The 25,658-nt window shown below is 46.3% G+C and overlaps 1 protein-coding gene across 1 annotated transcript in view; it reads right to left on the minus strand.

Annotated features, from left to right (window-relative positions):
* LOC101732019 overlaps positions 1 to 25,658 on the minus strand; it is a 100,796-nt gene that overhangs the window by 29,665 nt on the left and 45,473 nt on the right. The window contains exon 9 of the mRNA XM_031892896.1: positions 17,956 to 18,252. Coding sequence (XP_031748756.1) covers positions 17,956 to 18,252 — 297 coding nt within the window. The remainder of the gene's footprint in view (positions 1 to 17,955; positions 18,253 to 25,658) is intronic.

Here is a 25,658-nt window from a genome sequence, read left to right on the forward strand (position 1 = left end):
AACGTACGGAGACACAAGGGAAGAGATGTAGTGAGGAGCAGAGGAGTCGGCCAGGAACGTACAGAGACACAAGGGAAGGGATGGAGTGAGGAGCAGAGGAGTCAGCCAGGAACGTACGGAGACACAAGGGAAGGGATGTAGTGAGGAGCAGAGGAGTCAGCCAGGAACGTACAGAGACACAAGGGAAGGGATGGAGTGAGGAGCAGAGGAGTCGGCCTGGAACGTACGGAGACACAAGGGAAGAGATGGAGTGAGGAAGGAAGGAAGGAGTCGGCCAGGAACATACGGAGACACAAGGGAAGGGATGGAGTGAGGAGCAGAGGAGTCGGCCAGGAACGTACGGAGACAAAAGGGAAGAGATATAGTGAGGGGCAGAAGAGTCGGCCAGGAACGTACATAGACACAAGGGAAGGGATGGAGTGAGGAGTAGAGGAGTCGGCCAGGAACGTACGGAGGCACAAGGGAAGAGATGTAGTGTGGAGCAGAGGAGTCAGCCAGGAACGTACAGAGACACAAGGGAAGGGATGGAGTGAGGAGTAGAGGAGTCGGCCAGGAACGTACGGAGACACAAGGAAAGAGATGTAGTGAGGAAGGAAGGAGTCGGCCAGGAACATACGGAGACACAAGGGAAGGGATGGAGTGAGGAGCAGAGGAGTCAGCCAGGAACGTACGGAGACAAAAGGGAAGAGATATAGTGAGGGGCAGAGGAGTCGGCCAGGAACGTACGGAGACACAAGGGAAGGGATGGAGTGAGGAGCAGAGGAGTCGGCCAGGAACGTACGGAGGCACAAGGGAAGAGATGGAGTGAGGAGCAGAGGAGTAGGCCAGGAACGTACGGAGACACAAGGGAAGAGATGTAGTGAGGAGCAGAGGAGTCGGCCAGGAACGTACGGAGACACAAGGGAAGAGATGTAGTGAGGAGCAGAGGAGTCGGCCAGGAACGTACGGAGACACAAGGGAAGAGATGCAGTGAGGAGCAGAGGAGTCGGCCAGGAATGTACGGAGACACAAGGGAAGAGATGGAGTGAGGAGCGGAGGAGTCGGCCAGGAACGTACGGAGACACAAGGTAAGGGATGTAGTGAGGAACGAAGGAGTCGGCCAGGAACGTACGGAGACACAAGGGAAGAGATGTAGTGAGGAGCAGAGGAGTCGGCCAGGAACGTACAGAGACACAAGGGAAGGGATGTAGTGAGGAGCAGAGGAGTCGGCCAGGAACATACAGAGACACAAGGGAAGGGATGTAGTGAGGAGCAGAGGAGTCGGCCAGGAACATACAGAGACACAAGGGAAGAGATGTAGTGAGGAGCAGAGGAGTCGGCCAGGAACATACAGAGACACAAGGGAAGGGATGTAGTGAGGAGCAGAGGAGTCGGCCAGGAACGTACAGAGACACAAGGGAAGAGATGTAGTGAGGAATGAAGGAGTCGGCCAGGAACGTACGGAGACACAAGGGAAGAGATGTAGTGAGGAGCAGAGGAGTCGGCCAGGAACGTACAGAGACACAAGGGAAGGGATGTAGTGAGGAGCAGAGGAGTCGGCCAGGAACATACAGAGACACAAGGGAAGGGATGTAGTGAGGAGCAGAGGAGTCGGCCAGGAACATACAGAGACACAAGGGAAGAGATGTAGTGAGGAGCAGAGGAGTCGGCCAGGAACGTACAGAGACACAAGGGAAGGGATGTAGTGAGGAGCAGAGGAGTCGGCCAGGAACGTACAGAGACACAAGGGAAGAGATGTAGTGAGGAGCAGAGGAGTTGGCCAGGAACGTACAGAGACACAAGGGCAGGGATGTAGTGAGGAGCAGAGGAGTCGGCCAGGAACGTACGGAGACACAAGGGAAGAGATGTAGTGAGGAGCAGAGGAATGGAGGGCTTTGAAGGTTAGGAGAAGAAGTTTGTAAGATATTCTTTGTTTAATAGGAAGCCACGATAAGGACTTTAGCAGGGGAAGGGCCTGAACTCTCCTGGATGAGAGGAGGAGAATTCTGGCAGCAGTGTTTAATATAGACTGTAGGTGGGAAAGATGGGAGTTGGGGAGGCCGGTTAATAGCAGGTTACAGTAGCCCAGTCATGACAGGATGAGCGTGTGCATGAGCAGCCTAGCTGTTGCAGTAGAAAGAAAGGGACGGATTTTGGCAATATTGTGTAAGAAAAAGTGACAGGTTTTGACAGTGGTGTTAATGTGGTCAGAGAAGGAGAGACTGGAGTCAAAGATCCCCCCCAAACAATGCGCCGAATCAACAGGGTTGATGAGGGTGCCATCAATAGAGATAGTAAAGGGGGGGTAGGACCAGGCTTAGGTGGAAAGATCATTAGTTCAGTTTTTGTTAGGTTCAGTTTGAGGTGGCATTGGTTCATCCAGTTAGAGATGGCCAGGGGGCAGTTAGAGATAGCCAGGAGGCAGTTAGAGATTTGAGTCTCAGTTTTGACTGTTAACGAAGGGGTCAAAGTAAATTTGGGTATCATCCACATACAGATGGTATTTAAAGCCAAATGAACGGATAAGATCTCCCAAAGAGAGCGTGTAAAGGGATAACAACAACGGCCCAAGTACAGAGCCTTGGGGTACCCCCACATTAAGTACAGAGCCTTGGGGTACCCCCACATTAAGTACAGAGCCTTGGGGTACCCCCACATTAAGTACAGAGCCTTGGGGTACCCCCACATTAAGTACAGAGCCTTGGGGTACCCCCACATTAAGTACAGAGCCTTGGGGTACCCCCACATTAAGTACAGAGCCTTGGGGTACCCCCACATTAAGAGGAACTGGAGATGAGATTTTGTTAGCATAGGAGACAGTGAATGAACGGTTAGAGAGATAAGAAGAGACCCAGGATGCAGCCTGACTACGGAGACCAATCGAATGCAGAATTTGCATCAGGAGGGAGGGGCCAACCGTATCAAACGCAGCCAATAGATCTAGGAGGATTAGTACGGAAAAGTGACCATTGGCTTTGGCACCTGGAGATCATTCGTAACTCTGCACAGCGCTGTCTCAGTAGGGGGCGCAGGCCCAAAGCCAGATTGCAGCGGGTCTAATAAATTATGTGCGTTAAGGAAGTTAGTGATACGGGAGAAGACAATGCGCTCTAAGATTTTGGAGGCAAGCGGTAGGAGCGAGACAGGGCGGTAGTTAGAGAGACAGGACTGGTCGAGCAGGGCCTTTTTAAGGATAGGCTTGGCACAGGCCTGTTTGAAGGAAGAGGGGAAACTTCCAGAAGACAGAGAAGAGTTAAAGATGTGAGTAAGAGCCGGAGTGAGTTCAAGAATGCAGTGTTTGAGCAGAGAGGAAGGCATGGGGTCTAGAGAGCAAGTGGTGAGCGGAACCGACAACAGAAGGTGAGAGACTTCGGAGACAGTTACGGGACCAAAAGAGTTAAGACATGCAGAGAGGGGCTGAGGGGGCAGAGGGGGGCTGAGGGGGCAGAGGGGGGCTGAAGGAGGAGGAGCTGGTTAGTATTAGTAGAGGGGGGAATTTGGTTGCGGATGGACTCCACTTTGTTCATGAAGGAATCATACAAACAGCCCCCCCGGGTAATAAACTGCCCCATTGGAAAGGTTTCTCTGTATGTAACACAGTGACTGTATCTGCCCCTTACACTCCCCCCCAGGGCTAAGGTACAGAATATTACTAGCTTTAGCCCTGGGGCTTTTATATACCCCCACACACACAGCCCAATAACTTGTGTCAAAGTGTTTATGAAGCAGTTGCATGGGGGTGTGTGTGCATTACACACGGGGAGAGGCCAAACTGTGCCAGTAGGTGTATAGGCAGAACAACATGTACAGGGGAACCTCTGCACAAACACTATGTTCCTTCCCAGGATGCAAAGTGACTGACACTGAGCTCAGAGTTTGTGTCTCACTATTATAAACAGGCTGTGTATGGCACCCCCAGGCTGTATGGCACCCCCAGGCTGCTCGGCACCCCTTTGCTTTGGTCAGTGTAATGTGAGTGTTAGAGAGAGTCATTTGTAGAAGGAGAGAATTCAGAATGTGTTTTGGTTGGAAAAAGCCCCAATTATCTCCTGAGCTGATATTTTGGGGGATGGGGATATGGGAATATTTGGGAGTCTGTTGTAAACAAGTTATGTCTAAATACTGAGCTAAAGCTTGTTTGTATTGATATCCTGTAATAAACTGTGTATAATAGGGCAGCGCTAGTTTATATGTACCTGTACCCATGATGCACCTGTGTCTCTGTGCCAATGGGATCATTTGTAGGTTCCACCTAGTTCTCTATGGGGGTTGAAGAAAAACTTATATACACAAGAGCATTGACCAATGAGAATGCTGATTCCCTGTGTCAGGCCCCTTGCTGGTACCTTACATATAGAGATAATGATGGCATTTTCCCGTCATTATATGGCACAGGAATCAGACATGGGGATAAAGGGACAGACTTGTTCAGTGCTGGGAAACTGTGCTTATTGCTCCCAACTCCAATTGCAGGAACAGAGAACAGGGAGCCGGATTTACTCACATCAGCTGGGATTCTCATTGGAGGATACTTTTGCATATTTATGCAGCCACTGGCTCTGGGGAGCTGGGAAAGTTTAATTAAACAAAAACACTAAACCCCACATTACATTACAGGGCAACACAGGAACCAGTGCAGGCTGCATATTATGATTCTAATTATTAATCAGCTTCTATGGCAGATATTACCTGACGTGCAGTTTTTATAATTTACTACATTCCCTAAGCTCCGCCTCCCAACAGCAGCCCAGAGCCCACTGAGCATGTGCAAGCCCTAAATCTTACAAAAGATGGTCTAACAAAGTAACAAGATGGCGGCCCCCTCTGGACAACTTTGAAAGCATAAATCATTATTTTAATTAGGCTTCTCAATCTAATGATTTTCAATTTTAGACTTAAGTTGTCCTTTAAGTTATGATATTAATGTTTTTTTTTGTTTTATTTTGTTTTCTTATCAGGAAAAAAAATCCCTAGAAACATCATTAAATCAGTGTTGTGGCACAGCATCAGTACAGCACTATATCTCTCATCCATTTGGAAGACCTTCTGGTTAAAAACCTATAACACAGCAGCCATTGGAGGGCGCCCTCTATAGCAGGCCAGACAGTCTCCTCAGCACTAGAGATAATTTAGCCTTGTGGGGCAGAGCTGGCAGCTTTTCATATTGTTAAACAAATCCAACAAACAAATCCTTGTGTGTGTGTGTGTGTATGTGTTAACACTTTATAGACAAATTAAAACAGTGGGTAGACCAGTGAATTGACCCCAGTTAAAACCTGCATATTATTGGATAATGAATGAATGTTTTTTCACAGAATGGAAATTTTATCAGTTTTGTGGAACTGAGTATTCATTTTGTTGATAGAATGTATTCTGTGCTATAGAATCTTGCTTTGTGTCACATACATCTATTTTGTCATGAAAATCTAGCTGGAATATGCTATTCAGTTACACCATTATATATTTTGTTGACGTTTTGTTTTACATTATACATTCTGTCAGCAACTTTACACATAACTGTTTTTTTTGTATGGATGTTATACATTTGTGAGACAGAATGCTTGTTAAAATTACAGTTTGTAATATAATAATATCCTCTTGTGCATAAAATTGATTTTGTTCTCATTCTTTACTAGAAATATCTCTTTTGTATATTTTTTAACCAGTGTTTATACCCACACTTCTATTCTGTCTACTGGGGATTACTTTTTGTATATAGAACGTATTTATATAGACAAAATGTACATTGGACAAACGGCACCCCATACCCCCCTCCCTCAAGAAATCCCTCCCCCCCCTTAGGAATGTGTGATCTGAGCCAATCAGCAGGAAGCTGACTCATAGGGGCTGATTTACTAATCCACGAACGGTCCGAAGGCGTCCAAATGCGTTTTTTTCGTAATGATCGGTATTTTGCGATTTTTTCGGAAATTGACGCGACTTTTTCGCAGCTTTCACGCCGAGTACGAAAGTTTCGGATTCATTCAAGCTTCAGTATGGAGACTTTTCTTGGGCCGGGTTGGAGCTGCAGAGTGCCATTGAGTCCTATGGGAGGCTTTCCTTGGGGCAGGTTGGAGCTGCAGAGTGCCATTGAGCCCTATGGGAGACTTTCCTTGGGCCGGGTTGGAGCTGCAGAGTGCCATTGAGCCCTATGGGAGACTTTCCTTGGGCCGGTTGGAGCTGCAGAGTGCCATTGAGCCCTATGGGAGACTTTCCTTGGGCCGGGTTGGAGCTGCAGAGTGCCATTGAGCCCTATGGGAGACTTTCCTTGGGTCGGGTTGGAGCTGCAGAGTGCCATTGAGTCCTATGGGAGACTTTCCTTGGGCCAGGTTGGAGCTGCAGAGTGCCATTGAGCCCTATGGGAGACTTTCCTTGGGCCGGGTTGGAGCGGCAGAGTGCCATTGAGCCCTATGGGAGACTTTCCTTGGGCCGGGTTGGAGCTGCAGAGTGCCATTGAGCCCTATGGGAGACTTTCCTTGGGCCGGGTTGGAGCTGCAGAGTGCCATTGAGCCCTATGGGAGACTTCCCTTGGGCCGGGTTGGAGCTGCAGAGTGCCATTGAGCCCTATGGAGGCTTTCCTTGGGCCGGGTTGGAGCTGCAGAGTGCCATTGAGCCCTATGGGAGACTTTCCTTGGGCCGGGTTGGAGCTGCAGAGTGCCATTGAGCCCTATGGGAGACTTTCCTTGGGCCGGGTTGGAGCTGCAGAGTGCCATTGAGCCCTATGGGAGACTTTCCTTGGGCCGGGTTGGAGCTGCAGAGTGCCATTGAGCCCTATGGGAGACTTTCCTTGGGCCGGGTTGGAGCTGCAGAGTGCCATTGAGCCCTATGGGAGACTTTCTTTGGGCCGGGTTGGAGCTGCAGAGTGCCATTGAGCCCTATGGGAGACTTTCCTTGGGCCGGGTTGGAGCTGCAGAGTGCCATTGAGCCCTATGGGAGACTTTCCTTGGGCCGGGTTGGAGCTGCAGAGTGCCATTGAGCCCTATGGGAGACTTTCCTTGGGCCGGGTTGGAGCTGCAGAGTGCCATTGAGCCCTATGGGAGACTTTCCTTGGGCCGGGTTGGAGCTGCAGGGTGCCATTGAGTCTTATGGGAGGCTTCCAAAATCATGCTAAGTCTGAAAGTTTCGCCCGCCGATTACGAGCGCTCAATACGAAAAAGTCGCGACAAGATACAAGCGAATCGTAATGGTTACGAAAAAGTCATGACTTTTCGCGCAAGTCGTAATGGTTACGAAAAAGTCGCGACAATTTACGAAAAGTCGTAACGGCGACGAAAAAAACGCAAAAAATACGAAAAAGTCGCAAAATTTTCGTTTTCCAATCGGAATTTTTCGGATTCGGATTCGTGAGTTAGTAAATCAGCCCCATAGTCTTACTAACTGAGCATGTTCACTTGTCAGGGTCTCGGTGCAGGAGTGAGGCATTATGGGAACTTTCTTTACACAGCGCAGCATTTTTTCTTCCTGTTTGGCTTCTGATCATCTGAACGGGAGAAATATGCAGCACATGGGGGGGGGGGGGGGCAGGCTGTATTGGTTTTTGTGACAACACACCATATTACACTAATTTTGTACACTCAGATCCCTGGTGCTACTGCTATTCCCCTTTATTCCTGTAATCAGTAATAGGAAAACCTGCAATGTTTAAATGAATTGTTGTAACCTTTATATATATTTTTAATAGGGCAAACATAACCAATGTGTTGGGGGAGTTATGGGGCAGGAATGGGGATTATTCAGGGATCACTAATGGGCGGGTCCTTCTCTCTACTAACTGCCCCAGGCTGGGGTGCCCCACTCTGCAGATGAATTCAGCCCCTTGGTCAGTGTTCTGCTTTGGGGAGAAGGATAATTCTGTTTCACATGTAAATGTCTGATTCTCCTGCCTCTGGGATTTGGCTTCTGAGACTTTATAGCGTTTGGTCCTCTTGAACCAGTTTGGGATCATTGAGCCAACACATTGGGCCGGCAGTGGGACCTCTGATTGGTCTCCTCTCCCCTTCCTGAACCAGCTGACAGTCAGTGCATCAGGGAAGTACCCAGAGACCCTACAGCTCAGTGCCACTTTCTTCTTCCCCAGTGTAGGAACCCGGATCTCTCCTACCTGTGGGCGCCATGGGAAATCTGCCAATAAAATACAAATATATATTTACACCATTTACATTCACTTAATACATCCAGTATAAGTACAGTAACTGTAAAGCAACTGGACTCGCTGAGTAATCATTGAAGACGTTTCACTCCTCATCCGAGCAGCTTCTTCAGTTCAACTGACTGGTATGGGAAGTCCTCAGCATATAAACTCTCCCACTCATCCAATCACAATGGTGCAATGTCACTATCCAGAGAGGCAACAAATCAAACTGACAGACACAGAGTGGGTGCAAGATAGTCACCCCCATATGTAGCAGGGGTGAAACACCAGATCCCTGTGTTTGTCCAACCCAGCAACACACTGAGACACAAACTGAGACTTTTTTTTACTTTAGCAGATCCCTCCTTGGTACACCTTCTATATTTATTTAAAAGTTATTAAAAGTATAATAAAAATAAAATGTCATGATACAACATAAACATTTACAAAACAATTCATCAACTTACAGATACAGATACAGATACATCATAACAAATCACTATTTTGTCTAAAATGACAGTTTCCCAGAAGATAAGGGGAATTTAAAACAGTTTGAAACGAAGCCCATTTCTTCATTAAAAAAAGGTGTTAAAAGAGAACTAAAGCCTAAAATAGAAAATCAGTAGAAATGCTGTATTCTGTATACTGAACATAAACATAAACATTCTGAACTTACTGCACAAGCCCAGGGGCTGAGAAGCCTAATTACAGTAATGATTTATGCTTTCAAAGTTGTCCAGAGGGGGCCGCCATCTTGTTACTTTGTTAGACCATCTTTTGTAAGATTTAGGGCTTGCACATGCTCAGTGGGCTCTGGGCTGCTGTTGGGAGGCGGAGCTTAGGGAAAGTAGTAAATTATCATAACAGCACATCAGATAATATCTGCCATAGAAGCTGATTAAAGGACAACTAAAGCCTAAAAAAGACTACATCCCCAAAGCTCTATAGAAATAAAGCCCCATGCCCCTGAAGATGCCCACAGTAGCTCTCCATGTGCCCAACTACTGCACATGCTCAGTCTGCTCTTGGCTGATGTCACTGAGCTTAGGGAGCGACTCCCAATATTCTTCTTTCCCCTGCCTGCTTGGTCTGGTCCTTATTAAACATGCATATTCACCAACCAATCACTGAGCTGTGTAACAAATATAAGTTACAAAAGTTCCAGTCACTTTGCTGTTACAAACAGCCCCTCTGGGAATAAACTGCCCCATTGGGAAGGTTTCTCTGTATGTAACACAGTGACTGTATCTGCCCCTTACATGGGCATGGGGCTTTATTTCTATAGAGCTTTGGGGATGTTGGGCTGGTACAGGGGCTCAAACTCACAGCTAAACATTTCTAGCCATAGGCTTTTTTAGGCTTTAGTTGTCCTTTAATGTAAATTTCAAAGTAAGTAGTTTGTAGAATGATGGGATCCAGAAGTTTTTTTTGTTTAGAAAATGCAGCAATTATCTTTTAGATTGATTTCTTGCGTGAGAGATCTACAGTAACAGTTGGGAGTCTGTTGTAAACAAATGTCATCTAAATACCCAGCTAAAGCTTGGGGAGAGGAATGTATATGATATCCTGTAATATAATGTGTATAATAGGGCAGCGCTAGTTTATATGTACCTGTACCCATGATGCACCTGTGTCTCTGTGCCAATGGGATCATTTGGCCAGTATCATTTATGGGAATCCCTCTAGGATTACGTTTTAGATCCCCCTAGTTCTCTATAGAGAGAAGAAAAAATTATAGAAGGGAAATGACCAATGAGAATTATGATTAGTTTCACCACATTGGAGGATTCTTTTGCATATTTATGCAGCCACTGGCTCTGGGGAGCTGGGAAAGTTTCATTAAACAAAAACACTAAACCCCACATTACATTACAGGGCAACACAGGAACCAGTGCAGGCTGCATATTATGATTCTAATTATTAATCAGCTTCTATGGCAGATATTACCTGACGTGCTGTTTTGATAATTTACTGTTCCCTAAGCTCCGCCTCCCAACAGCAGCCCAGAGCCCACTGAGCATGTGCAAGCCCTAAATCTTACAAAAGATGGTCTAACAAAGTAACAAGATGGCGGCCCCCTGTGGACAACTTTGAAAGCATAAATCATTACTGTAATTAGGCTTCTCAACCTCTGGGCTTGTGCAGTAAGTTCAGAATGTTTATGTTTATGTTCAGTATATAAAATACAGCATTTCTACTGATTTTCTATTTTAGACTTTAGCTCTTTAAGACCTGCAAGTGCGGCACCTCATTTCTTCTGTATATAACTATATAAATATGTAACTATGTAACATAAGATGGCAGGGACCTCCTTCCTATATAGATTGTAAGCTCTACGGGGCAGGGACCTCCTTCCTCTTGTGTCCTCCACTCTTAACTTATTGCAACTGTATTTATCTGTATTTATTGTTATACTGTGTATTTATCTATTATCTTATTAACCCCCTGTTTGTATTAATGTATTCTACTGTACAGCGCTGCGTATATAAGTAGCACTTTATAAATAAAGACATACATACATACATAAGATGCTGATCTAACACCTGTACCCACCTCTATTCATACAACTCTCACATGTAATACACCTGTCTCTGTGAGTCACATGACACCTTGGTAACCCTATCACAGTAACCCCACAGCAGTCACACCTCTATGAATTCCAGGTGTCACCTCTCTGTGTAGTGATAGACATTGCACCACTGTGATTGGATGAGTGGGAGAGTTTATATGCTGAAGGCTTCCCATACCAGTCAGTTGAACTGAAGAAGCTGCTCGGATGAGGAGTGAAACGTCTTCAATGATTACCAAACAAGTCCAGTTGCTTTAGATTTACTTATACTAGATATACCATGACCTGGATGAATGCAACGTTCATAGTCATACACTTCACAAAAACATGCACCCAATCACCTCTTTCTGGGACATGTTACATGGCAACCAGCTAAAACTAAAGCAGATTTTTAAATACATAATTGGCTTTATACTGGGGATCTGTGTATAACCCCCCTACATTATGTTCCTATATTAACCCTACCCCAGGCCCAGTTACCTACCCACCTGTTACCCACGGTTCCCTGGGTTCCATAGTCACATGGGCTTTATACTGGGGATCTGTGTATAACCCACCCCTACATTATGTTCCTATATTAACCCTACCCCAGGCCCAGTTACCTACCCACCTGTTACCCACGGTTCCCTGGGTTCCATAGTCACATGGCTCCAGGTCACATGGGCTTTATACTGGGGATCTGTGTATAACCCACCCCTACATTATGTTCCTATATTACCCCTACCCCAGGCCTAGTTACCTACCCACCTGTTACCCACAGTTCCCTGGGTTCCATAGTCACATGGCTCCAGGTCACATGGGCTTTATACTGGGGATCTGCGTATAACCCCCCCCTACATTATGTTCCTATATTAACCCTACCCCAGGCCCAGTTACCTACCCACCTGTTACCCACAGTTCCCTGGGTTCCATAGTCACATGGCTCCAGGTCACATGGGCTTTATACTGGGGATCTGTGTATAACCCCCCCTACATTATGTTCCTATATTAACCCTACCCCAGGCCCAGTTACCTACCCACCTGTTACACACAGTTCCCGGGAATCAGGGGCTTCCATAGTCACATGGCTCCAGGTCACATGGGCTTTATACTGGGGATCTGTGTATAACCCCCCCTACATTATGTTCCTATATTAACCCTACCCCAGGCCCAGTTACCTACCCACCTGTTACCCACAGTTCCCTGGGTTCCATAGTCACATGGCTCCAGGTCACATGGGCTTTATACTGGGGATCTGTGTATAACCCCCCCTACATTATGTTCCTATATTAACCCTACCCCAGGCCCAGTTACCTACCCACCTGTTACCCACAGTTCCCTGGGTTCCATAGTCACATGGCTCCAGGTCACATGGGCTTTATACTGGGGATCTGTGTGTAGGGATCCATAGGGTTAACTAGTCCCTATGGCTTTAAACCCTGCAGCTTCCTGGTTTTGTGCTGTTACTGGGCAAAGACCCCTGTATCAGTTTTGAGTTCAGATGTGTGATTATTGGTTCACAGGGAGACCACTCCCTTGGCACTCTGATATAGTGTTTAGCAGGGGGGTGGGTCTGCCTCTTTGGCTGCCTGTGTTCACAGGGGAAGGAGCACTGTGCTGGAGGCAAAGGAACTAGGCCCCACGTTGGGCGCCATAAATGTAACCCTTTCTTGGCTGTAACAAGCCAACAGCACGGCTAGATAGGCCTTGAGCATGGGGTACACGTGACTCAATCCTTCAGGATGGGCCTTCGCTATGTGGAAGTAACCAAACGGAGCTATGGTGTAGTGCAACTACAACCCACTGTAGCTGTGTGCAGTGCAGAATAACAAATGGGCGCCAGAAGGTTCTTGCAGTTTAACAGTAGAACTGGTTTATTTTCAGCAACAAGCAACTTGCAGGGTTATACAATATACTCACACACACAGTTAGCATAGCTTTCTCTGAGGACAGCACAGAGAGGGGGCACACCCGCTCCTCCCAACTCCCCTTGAGCCAGGCAGGATCAGTGCCACCGGTTCAGTTGCTCACTCTGTGGAACTGCTAGCTGGATACCACACTCCTCAGGCCCCACGGCAACTTTGGATCAGGGTTCAATCTACCTGCCTCCTAGGTCTAAACCGTGGCCCTACACTAAGGCACAGTGCCTGTCTGGGAGGTACTCCCACAGCTACTTTCCTCTGAGCCAAACTGCTCGTGCTCTCTTCCCTCACTATCTCACTTTCCTAGAAAGTGCTCCACAAAACTTGCTATCTAACTGCTCCTCATTCACGGGGTCCCTGTCCCCGACTTCACCAGAGTGGCTGACCACACTCTGGGGCACATGGCTTTACTGGGGGCCTAGTTCCTTTGCCTTGGGGAGAGGAATGTATATAATATCCTGTAATATAATGTGTATAATAGGGCAGCGCTAGTTTATATGTACCTGTACCCATGATGCACCTGTGTCTCTGTGCCAATGGGATCATTTGGCCAGTATCATTTATGGGAATCCCTCTAGGATTACGTTTTAGATCCCCCTAGTTCTCTATAGAGAGAAGAAAAAATTATAGAAGGGAAATGACCAATGAGAATTATGATTAGTTTCACCACATTGGAGGATACTTTTGCATATTTATGCAGCCACTGGCTCTGGGGAGCTGGGAAAGTTTCATTAAACAAAAACACTAAACCCCACATTACATTACAGGGCAACACAGGAACCAGTGCAGGCTGCATATTATGGTTCTAATTATTAATCAGCTTCTATGGCAGATATTACCTGACTTGATAATTTACTATGTTCCCCAAGCTCCGCCTCCCAACAGCAGCCCAGAGCCCACTGAGCATGTGCAAGCCCTAAATCTTACAAAAGATGGTCTAACAAAGTAACAAGATGGCGGCCCCCTGTGGACAACTTTGAAAGCATAAATCATTACTGTAATTAGGCTTCTCAGCCTCTGGGCTTGTGCAGTAAGTTCAGAATGTTTATGTTTATGTTCAGTATATAAAATACAGCATTTCTAATGATTTTCTATTTTAGACTTTAGCTCTTTAAGACCTGCAAGTGCGGCACCTCATTTCTTCTGTATATAACTATATAAATATGTAACTATGTAACATAAGATGGCAGGGACCTCCTTCCTATATAGATTGTAAGCTCTACGGGGCAGGGACCTCCTTCCTATATAGATTGTAAGCTCTACGGGGCAGGGACCTCCTTCCTCTTGTGTCCTCCACTCTTAACTTATTGCAACTGTATTTATCTGTATTTATTGTTATACTGTGTATTTATCTATTATCTTATTAACCCCCTGTTTGTATTAATGTATCCTACTGTACAGCGCTGCGTATATAAGTAGCACTTAAAATAAATAATAAATAAATAAAGATATACATACAAACATAAGATGCTGATCTAACACCTGTACCCACCTCTATTCATGCAACTCTCACATGTAATACACCTGTCTCTGTGAGTCACATGACACCTTGGTAACCCTATCACAGTAACCCCACAGCAGTCACACCTCTATGAATTCCAGGTGTCACCTCTCTGTGTAGTGATAGACATTGCACCACTGTGATTGGATGAGTGGGAGAGTTTATATGCTGAGGACTTCCCATACCAGTCAGTTGAACTGAAGAAGCTGCTCGGATGAGGAGTGAAACGTCTTCAATGTTTACTCAGAGAGTCCAGTTGCTTTAGATTTACTTATACTAGATATACCATGACCTGGATGAATGCAACGTTCATAGTCATACACTTCACAAAAACATGCACCCAATCACCTCTTTCTGGGACATGTTACATGGCAACCAGCTAAAACTAAAGCAGATTTTTAAATACATAATTGGCTTTATACTGGGGATCTGTGTATAACCCCCCTACATTATGTTCCTATATTAACCCTACCCCAGGCCCAGTTACCTACCCACCTGTTACCCACAGTTCCCTGGGTTCCATAGTCACATGGCTCCAGGTCACATGGGCTTTATACTGGGGATCTGTGTATAACCCCCCCTACATTATGTTCCTATATTAACCCTACCCCAGGCCCAGTTACCTACCCACCTGTTACCCACAGTTCCCTGGGTTCCATAATCACATGGCTCCAGGTCACATGGGCTTTATACTGGGGATCTGTGTATAACCCCCCCCTACATTATGTTCCTATATTAACCCTACCCCAGGCCCAGTTACCTACCCACCTGTTACCCACAGTTCCCTGGGTTCCATAGTCACATGGCTCCAGGTCACATGGGCTTTATACTGGGGATCTGTGTATAACCCCCCCCTACATTATGTTCCTATATTAACCCTACCCCAGGCCCAGTTACCTACCCACCTGTTACCCACAGTTCCCTGGGTTCCATAGTCACATGGCTCCAGGTCACATGGGCTTTATACTGGGGATCTGTGTATAACCCCCCCCTACATTATGTTCCTATATTAACCCTACCCCAGGCCCAGGTACCTACCCACCTGTTACACACAGTTCCCGGGAATCAGGGGCTTCCATAGTCACATGGCTCCAGGTCACATGGGCTTTATACTGGGGATCTGTGTATAACCCCCCCTACATTATGTTCCTATATTAACCCTACCCCAGGCCCAGTTACCTACCCACCTGTTACCCACAGTTCCCTGGGTTCCATAGTCACATGGCTCCAGGTCACATGGGCTTTATACTGGGGATCTGTGTATAACCCCCCCCCTACATTATGTTCCTATATTAACCCTACCCCAGGCCCAGTTACCTACCCACCTGTTACCCACAGTTCCCTGGGTTCCATAGTCACATGGCTCCAGGTCACATGGGCTTTATACTGGGGATCTGTGTGTAGGGATCCATAGGGTTAACTAGTCCCTATGGCTTTAAACCCTGCAGCTTCCTGGTTTTGTGCTGTTACTGGGCAAAGACCCCTGTATCAGTTTTGAGTTCAGATGTGTGATTATTGGTTCACAGGGAGACCACTCCCTTGGCACTCTGATATAGTGTTTAGCAGGGGGGTGGGTCTGCCTCTTTGGCTGCCTGTGTTCACAGGGGAAGGAGCACTGTGCTGGAGGCAAAGGAACTAGGCCCCACGTTGGGCGCCATAAATGTAACCCTTTCTTGGCTGTAACAAGCCAACAGCACGGCTAGATAGGCCTTGAGCATGGGGTACACGTGACTCAATCCTTCAGGATGGGCCTTCGCTATGTGGAAGTAACCAAACGGAGCTATGGTGTAGTGCAACTACAACCCACTGTAGCTGTGTGCAGTGCAGAATAACAAATGGGCGCCAGAAGGTTCTTGCAGTTTAACAGTAGAACTGGTTTATTTTCAGCAACAAGCAACTTGCAGGGTTATACAATATACTCACACACATCAGTTAGCATAGCTTTCTCTGAGGACAGCACAGAGAGGGGGCACACCCGCTCCTCCCAACTCCCCTTGAGCCCGGCAGGATCAGTGCCACCGGTTCAGTTGCTCACTCTGTGGAACTGCTAGCTGGATACCACACTCCTCAGGCCCCACGGCAACTTTGGATCAGGGTTCAATCTACCTGCCTCCTAGGTCTAAACCGTGGCCCTACACTAAGGCACAGTGCCTGTCTGGGAGGTACTCCCACAGCTACTTTCCTCTGAGCCAAACTGCTCGTGCTCTCTTCCCTCACTATCTCACTTTCCTAGAAAGTGCTCCACAAAACTTGCTATCTAACTGCTCCTCATTCACGGGGTCCCTGTCCCCGACTTCACCAGAGTGGCTGACCACACTCTGGGGCACATGGCTTTACTGGAGGCCTAGTTCCTTGCCTCCAGCACAGTGCTCCTTCCCCTGTGAACACAGGCAGCCAAAGAGGCAGACCCACCCTGCTAAACACTATATCAGAGTGCCAAGGGAGTGGTCTCCCTGTGAACCAATAATCACACATCTGAACTCAAAACTGATACAGGGGTCTTTGCCCAGTAACAGCACAAACCAGGAAGCTGCAGGGTTTAAAGCCATAGGGACTAGTTAACCCTATGGATCCCTACATGTGTATAACCCCCCCCATACATTATGTTCCTATATTAACCCTACCCCAGGCCCAGTTACCTACCCACCTGTTACCCACAGTTCCCTGGGTTCCATAGTCACATGGCTCCAGGTCACATGGGCTTTATACTGGGGATCTGTGTATAACCCCCCCTACATTATGTTCCTATATTAACCCTACCCCAGGCCCAGTTACCTACCCCCCTGTTACCCACAGTTCCCTGGGTTCCATAGTCACATGGCTCCAGGTCACATGGGCTTTATACTGGGGATCTGTGTATAACCCCCCCTACATTATGTTCCTATATTAACCCTACCCCAGGCCCAGTTACCTACCCACCTGTTACCCACAGTTCCCTGGGTTCCATAGTCACATGGCTCCAGGTCACATGGGCTTTATACTGGGGATCTGTGTATAACCCCCCCTACATTATGTTCCTATATTAACCCTACCCCAGGCCCAGTTACCTACCCACCTGTTACCCACAGTTCCCTGGGTTCCATAGTCACATGGCTCCAGGTCACATGGGCTTTATACTGGGGATCTGTGTATAACCCCCCCTACATTATGTTCCTATATTAACCCTACCCCAGGCCCAGTTACCTACCCACCTGTTACCCACAGTTACCTGAGTTCCATAGTCACATGGTTCCAGGTCACATGGGCTTTATACTGGGGATCTGTGTATAACCCCCCCTACATTATGTTCCTATATTAACCCTACCCCAGGCCCAGTTACCTACCCACCTGTTACCCACAGTTCCCTGGGTTCCATAGTCACATGGCTCCAGGTCACATGGGCTTTATACTGGGGATCTGTGTATAACCCCCCCTACATTATGTTCCTATATTAACCCTACCCCAGGCCCAGTTACCTACCCCCCTGTTACCCACAGTTCCCTGGGTTCCATAGTCACATGGCTCCAGGTCACATGGGCTTTATACTGGGGATCTGTGTATAACCCCCCCTACATTATGTTCCTATATTAACCCTACCCCAGGCCCAGTTACCTACCCACCTGTTACCCACAGTTCCCTGGGTTCCATAGTCACATGGCTCCAGGTCACATGGGCTTTATACTGGGGATCTCTGTATAACCCCCCCCCCTACATTATGTTCCTATATTACCCCTACCCCAGGCCCAGTTACCTACCCACCTGTTACCCACAGTTCCCTGGGTTCCATAGTCACTTGGCTCCAGGTCACATGGGCTTTATACTGGGGATCTGTGTATAACCCCCCCTACATTATGTTCCTATATTAACCCTACCCCAGGCCCAGTTACCTACCCACCTGTTACACACAGTTCCCGGGACTCAGGGGCTTCCATAGTCACATGGTTCCAGGTCACATGGGCTTTATATTTGGGATTGCAGAACAGATACCCAGGGAGGCTACAGACACTGGTGATATCATACGTGAGATCTGATTTGGTGACTGTGTTTGTGGGGGGCTTAGTATATCGTGTCTCCCCAAGGTTCCATTTGATGTGAATATCTCGGGGGTAGAAGCTCCGTAGGGTGAGGTAGAACCGAACTCTGCCGTTACTGAGAAGTTTAACTTGTACCGGATCCCGACACACGGGTTTAGCTGGGGGGGAAGGGGAAATAATAATGTTTTAACAACAGTGATGGGAGTTTTCATAAATACTAATAAATAATGCTGAACTATAAAATGACTGGTTCTGTTTCGCAATAAAACTGTTAGAAATTGTCTCCGGGGAAAGGGGCTAATGCTCCAAACTGATCCTGCACAACCTTGTGATAGGTAAACCTGTAAATTGAAAAAATAAATGTAATTTTAAGCAACTGTCCATCAATTAAACATTGATTGTCAATGGCTTTAAAAAGTTACGTGTAGAGATGCACCGAATCCACCATTCTCGGCTTTTGTCAAACCCTGAATCCTTTTTTAACTGAATCTGAATTTGCAAAGTAGGTTATGGAAGGGTTATATAGAAGTGTGCGCTTTAAAATGTTTTTACTTTGACCAAAGTGACCAAAGTCACGTGCTTTTAAAGGGGTTGCAAACCCAGCCATGATGCTGTCCCACTGCGCCCCGAGTTTTGCTATAGAAGTTGCCAAAAACATAATTATAGATGCAAGAAAATTCACCAATCAGAATTCTACTGAGCAAACATCTCATTATAGATGCAAGAGAAGTGACCAATGAGAATGCTGATTCCCTGTGTCAGGCCCCTTGCTGGTACCTTACATATAGAGATAATGATGGCATTTTCCCGTCATTATATGGCACAGGAATCAGACATGGGGATAAAGGGACAGACTTGTTCAGTGCTGGGAAACTGTGCTTATTGCTCCCAACTCCAATTGCAGGAACAGAGAACAGGGAGCCGGATTTACTCACATCAGCTGGGATTCTCATTGGAGGATTCTTTTGCATATTTATGCAGCCACTGGCTTTGTGCTGTTGTTTTGATAATTTACTACGTTCCCTAAGCTCCGCCTCCCAACAGCAGCCCAGAGCCCACTGAGCATGTGCAGGAGCCAGATCTTATAGAAGATGGTCTAACAAAGTAACAAGATGGCGGCCCCCTGTGGACAACTTTGAAAGCATAAATCATTATTTTAATTAGGCTTCTCAACCCCTGGGCTTGTGCAGTAAGTTCAGAATGTTTATGTTTATGTTCAGTATACAGAATACAGCATTTCTACTGATTTTCTATTTTAGACTTTAGTTCTCCTTTAAGAAGGGGCTGGATGGATTCTTAGCAAGTGAGGGAATACAGGGGTAGGGGAGATAGCTCTTAGTACAAGTGAGGGAATACAGGGGTAGGGGGGATAGCTCTCAGTACAAGTGAGGGAATACAGGGGTAGGGGAGATAGCTCTCAGTACAAGTGAGGGAATACAGGGGTAGGGGGGATAGCTCTCAGTACAAGTGAGGGAATACAGGGGTAGGGGGGATAGCTCTCAGTACAAGTGAGGGAATACAGGGTTATGGGAGATAGCTCTCAGTACAAGTGAGGGAATACAGGGGTAGAGGGATAGCTCTCAGTACAAGTGAGGGAATACAGGGGTAGGGGGATAGCTCTCAGTACAAGTGAGGGAATACAGGGGTAGGGGAGATAGCTCTCAGTACAAGTGAGGGAATACAGGGGTAGGGGGGATAGCTCTCAGTACAAGTGAGGGAATACAGGGGTATGGGAGATAGCTCTCAGTACAAGTGAGGGAATACAGGGGTAGGGGAGATAGCTCTCAGTACAAGTGAGGGAATACAGGGGTAGGGGGGATAGCTCTCAGTACAAGTGAGGGAATACAGGGGTAGGGGAGATAGCTCTCAGTACAAGTGAGGAAATACAGGGGTAGGGGGGATAGCTCTCAGTACAAGTGAGGGAATACAGGGGTAGGGGAGATAGCTCTCAGTACAAGTGAGGGAATACAGGGGTAGGGGGATAGCTCTCAGTACAAGTGAGGGAATACAGGGGTAGGGGGGATAGCTCTCAGTACAAGTGAGGGAATACAGGGGTAGGGGGATAGCTCTCAGTACAAGTGAGGGAATACAGGGGTAGGGGAGATAGCTCTCAGTACAAGTGAGGGAATACAGGGGTAGGGGGGATAGCTCTCAGTACAAGTGAGGGAATACAGGGGTAGGGGGGATAGCTCTCAGTACAAGTGAGGGAATACAGGGGTAGGGGAGATAGCTCTCAGTACAAGTGAGGGAATACAGGGGTAGGGGGGATAGCTCTCAGTACAAGTGAGGGAATACAGGGGTATGGGAGATAGCTCTCAGTACAAGTGAGGGAATACAGGGGTAGGGGAGATAGCTCTCAGTACAAGTTAGGGAATACAGGGGTATGGGAGATAGCTCTCAGTACAAGTGAGGGAATACAGGGGTAGGGGAGATAGCTCTCAGTACAAGTGAGGGAATACAGGGTTATGGGAGATAGCTCTCAGTACAAGTGAGGGAATACAGGGGTAGGGGAGATAGCTCTCAGTAGAAGTGAGGGAATACAGGGGTAGGGGAGATAGCTCTCAGTACAAGTGAGGGAATACAGGGGTAGGGGGGATAGCTCTCAGTACAAGTGAGGGAATACAGGGGTAGGGAGATAGCTCTCAGTACAAGTGAGGGAATACAGGGGTAGGGGAGATAGCTCTCAGTACAAGTGAGGGAATACAGGGGTAGGGGATAGCTCTCAGTACAAGTGAGGGAATACAGGGGTAGGGGAGATAGCTCTCAGTACAAGTGAGGGAATACAGGGGTAGGGGGGATAGCTCTCAGTACAAGTGAGGGAATACAGGGGTAGGAGGGATAGCTCTCAGTACAAGTGAGGGAATACAGGGGTAGGGGGGATAGCTCTCAGTACAAGTGAGGGAATACAGGGGTAGGGGAGATAGCTCTCAGTACAAGTGAGGGAATACAGGGGTAGGGGAGATAGCTCTCAGTACAAGTGAGGGAATACAGGGGTAGGGGGGATAGCTCTCAGTACAAGTGAGGGAATACAGGGGTAGGGGAGATAGCTCTCAGTACAAGTGAGGGAATACAGGGGTAGGGGGGATAGCTCTCAGTACAAGTGAGGGAATACAGGGGTAGGGGGGATAGCTCTCAGTACAAGTGAGGGAATACAGGGGTAGGGGGGATAGCTCTCAGTACAAGTGAGGGAATACAGGGGTAGGGGGGATAGCTCTCAGTACAAGTGAGGGAATACAGGGGTAGGGGGGGATAGCTCTCAGTACAAGTGAGGGAATACAGGGTGTAGTGTTCAACAGAAACCCTGTTGATGTTTATTATGTTTTGTTAATGTTCAATACTATGCAGCACTGCTGACATTAGAGGGCGCCCTTTCCAGCAAGCCAGATAGTATCATAGTCACTATGGTTTTGATACAGCCATGTGAGCAGAGCTGGCAGCCTTACAGTTTGTGAAATAAAGCCTACAGCAAAAGCCTCTGTGTGTGTGTGGGTCCAAACATTACAACTGGCGACGAGGATCAACATTCTGCATCATTTTATTGACTGATTCTTACTAAAAGTGAGTAGCCTGCATTTATGCTCCTCTGTCATGGCCCTTTGCACTGAGTACACTTTTCCACCATTTGACTCTGATGCTGAACCTAACTCTGCTGGGCAAAGGTGGATGAGATGGATACAAAGATTTGAAAATTATCTGATTGCTATGGATGTCACTAATGCTGACAGAAAGAAAGCTTTATTACTGCATTTAGCTGGGGAAAAGGTGTAAGATATCTATGACACACTGGCTGAACCCACTGACACACACAGAGCTGAAAGTGAAACTAACTGCATACTTCAACCCTAAGAGGAATACACAGTATGAAATCTATATATTCAGACAAGCAACACAGCAGTCAGATGAAACTCTGGATGCATATCACACTAGATTACGCTTGCTGGCTAAATACTGTAATTTCTCTAACACTGATGAGGAAATAAAAGCACAAATAATACAAAACTGCACTTCCTCCAAGCTCAGGAGATATGCACTAAGAGAATCTGAGCTCTCTTTAAAAACCCTACTGGACTATGGCAGATCATTAGAGATTTCTGATAAACAAGCTGCAGGTATAGAAAGCAAATCCACTACTGATCAGTGTGCTGTAAACAAGACTGCTGAAGCTTATACCACTGCACATACCAAATATAATCAGAAGTCACTCACTTCATGCAGAAACTGTGGTGGTTCTTACCCACATACAGGAATCTGTCCAGCAAAAGGCCAGAAATGCAGAGCCTGTGGTAAAATGAATCATTTTGCAAAACACTGCAGGACAAACCTGCTTTATAAAAGTGAATCACATTCTTACACCAAAGTGCAACCAAGGGAAGTGAATCATGTCACACCCCACACAATAATGAAGCCTGAGACTTTCAGTGATGAAAATGAATATACATTTGTGGCCACTACCCAGTGCAAAGGCAAACAACCACAGGTAGATGTTCTCCTTGACAACACTAAAATCACTGCAATGATAGACTCTGGTTCTGCTGTGAATCTCATTGGAGAATCTACATTTCAGCTGTTAAAACCACAACAACAACTGTTAGAAAGCAGTATTAAAATATATGCATATGGTGCAGAAAGACCCCTTGATATATGTGGTAAATTCATCACCACATGTAAATTCAGAGACAAAAAATTAAAAACATGGTTTTATGTGACCAAGGGAAATCATAATTCACTTTTGAGTTTTGAAACATCATCTTGCCTGGGTCTAATCAAACTCATGAACGCAGTCTCAACTAGTTCACACTCTGTCGCAAATAACCTAGTGTTTCAATATAATCACTTGTTTGATGGAATTGGAAGGTTAAAAGACTTCCAGGTGCAACTTCACATTAATCCTGCTGTGAAACCGATAATACAGCCACACAGAAGAATTCCCTTCCATTTACGGCAAAAAGTCAGCATAGAACTAGAAAACCTTGAAAAGCAGGGTATTATTGAACGTGTATATGGGCCCACACCTTGGGTCTCCCCAATAGTAACAGCACCAAAACCCAAAGACCCTGACAATGTTCGAATCTGCATAGACATGCGACAAGCTAACACTGCAATCATGAGAGAGCGTCATATCACGCCGACCATAGATGATATTATCCATGACCTCAACCAGGCTAAAATATTTTCAAAATTGGACCTAAAAGCAGGTTATCATCAACTTGAACTGCATCCAGACAGCAGATACATAACAACATTTTCCACACACACTGGGCTGTGGAGGTACAAACGCTTGAGTTTTGGGGTATCTTCTGCTGCTGAAGTGTTCCAGAATGTAATACAGCAAACGCTGTCTGGACTTTCAGGTGTGAAAAATTTCAGTGATGACATCTTGGTGTATGGGGCAACCCAGAAAGAACATGATGACAATCTAACTGCAGTATTCAAAAGACTCCATGACAAAGGTTTAACATTGAACCACAGCAAATGTGAATTTAATAAGACTCAGCTTGAATTCTATGGTTTTATTTTTTCTGGAGATGGTGTATCTGCAGACCCCAGAAAGGTTGCAGCCATTCATGAGGCAAGTGCTCCCAAAGATGCCAGCGAAATACGCAGTTTCCTTGGAATGGCTAACTATTGTTCTCGTTTCATTCCTCATTTTTCTACTCTTGCAGCTCCACTGAGAGATCTGACAAAAAAAGGTGAACCCTGGCACTGGGGAGAAACTGAGAAGAGTGCCTTCCAAACACTAAAACAAAGCTTAACGAGTGAGCGGATTATGTCATATTTCAATCCTCGCAGAGAAACTGAACTAATAGTTGATGCTAGTCCAGTTGGCCTTGGTGCCATACTAACACAGAAACACAAAGGTAAACAATATGTCATTGCATATGGCAGCCGTTCACTCAGTGATGTAGAAAAACGATATTCTCAAACAGAGCGTGAAGCATTGGCAATAGTATGGAGCTGTGAATATTTTCACCTGTACCTGTATGGGAGTCCTTTCACTCTAGTGACAGATCACAAGCCACTACAGCTCATCTGGAATAATCCTAAATCTAAACCTCCAGCCAGAATAGAGAGATGGGGCCTACGACTACAGCCATATAATTTCCATGTGGTATACAAATCTGGTAAAGCTAATCCAGCAGACTACATGTCACGCCACCCCATACCATCTACTCCTTTAAAAAATTCCAGAGAATGCAAAGTAGCAGAAGAGTATGTCAATTTTGTGTCCAACCATGCAGTCCCAAAGGCCCTTACAATTCAAGAGCTTCAGGAAGCCACACTGAAAGATCCTGTATTACAAGCACTTGCGGAACTAATACGCAATGGTAAATGGTACACTGTAGACAAAAGCACCGAACATTCAACAAAGCTCACAACATTCAAAAGAGTTGCAAAGGAGCTCACAGTCAGTGATGATAACAGCATCCTCCTAAGGGATAATCGAATACTTATTCCATACTGTCTACAAAATCGAGTGTTGTCTTTAGCCCATGAAGGACACCAAGGTATAGTAAAAATGAAAAGACTTCTTAGAGAAAAAGTATGGTTTCCAAACATAGATCAGAGAGCAGAGATGGTGGTGCAAAGATGCATTGCGTGTCAGGCAACAACGCCTGGTACACACAAGGAACCATTACAAATGTCTGTTTTACCAGCAGCCCCCTGGTGTAATGTGAGCATTGATTTTTATGGACCATTTCAAACTGGTGAATACCTGCTGGTTATCATTGATGATTATTCCAGATTCCCAGTGGTTGAAATTGTCAGATCAACTTCCTCTGTTGCAGTTCTACCTGCTCTGGACAAGGTGTTCTCTTTGTTGGGCATTCCACAGACTGTAAAAACAGACAATGGCCCACCTTTTAATGGAGAACAATTCAAGAACTTTGCTTCGTACCTCGGATTTAAACATAAGCGTATCACTCCACTGTGGCCTCAAGCGAACGGGGAGGTGGAAAGGTTCATGCGGACGATGGGGAAGTTCCTTAGAGCAACTGCATCAGAAGGCCGGCCATGGAAACAAAATCTGTTTTCTTTTCTCAGAGACTATAGGTCCACCCCACATTGCACAACAGACAAATCACCTGCAGAGCTGCTGTTCAACCGCAAACTCAGGACCAAAATTCCAGACATTAGTGACAGCAAAACTGAGACTGTGGATAGAGATTTGTTTGAAAAAGATTTTAGAGCTAAATCCAAAATGAAAGCATATTCTGACACCCATCATCATGCCAGACACTCTGGGTTGGCAGTGGGAGACAGAGTCCTGTGTCAGAAACAGAGAAGACACAAACTGGATCCTTTGTATGATACACAACCATATACAGTTACAAGCATCAAGGGCTCTATGGTAACCGCAGAAAATGATCGGCACAGTATTACCCGAAATGCTTCCTATTTCAAAAGGATTTCTAAACAAAATCGAGAATTATCTGATAGTGATGATGATGACGTGCCTTTGCAAAGACTATTTCAAGAGAACACTGAAACAAACAATGATGACCCTACAGAGAGGAGCTCAGAAGAAGAAAACACATCAGGACAGCACACACCTGTGTCCACT

The sequence above is a fragment of the Xenopus tropicalis genome, chromosome 9 (genome assembly GCF_000004195.4).
Source record: "Xenopus tropicalis strain Nigerian chromosome 9, UCB_Xtro_10.0, whole genome shotgun sequence".
Lineage (NCBI taxonomy): Eukaryota > Metazoa > Chordata > Amphibia > Anura > Pipidae > Xenopus > Xenopus tropicalis.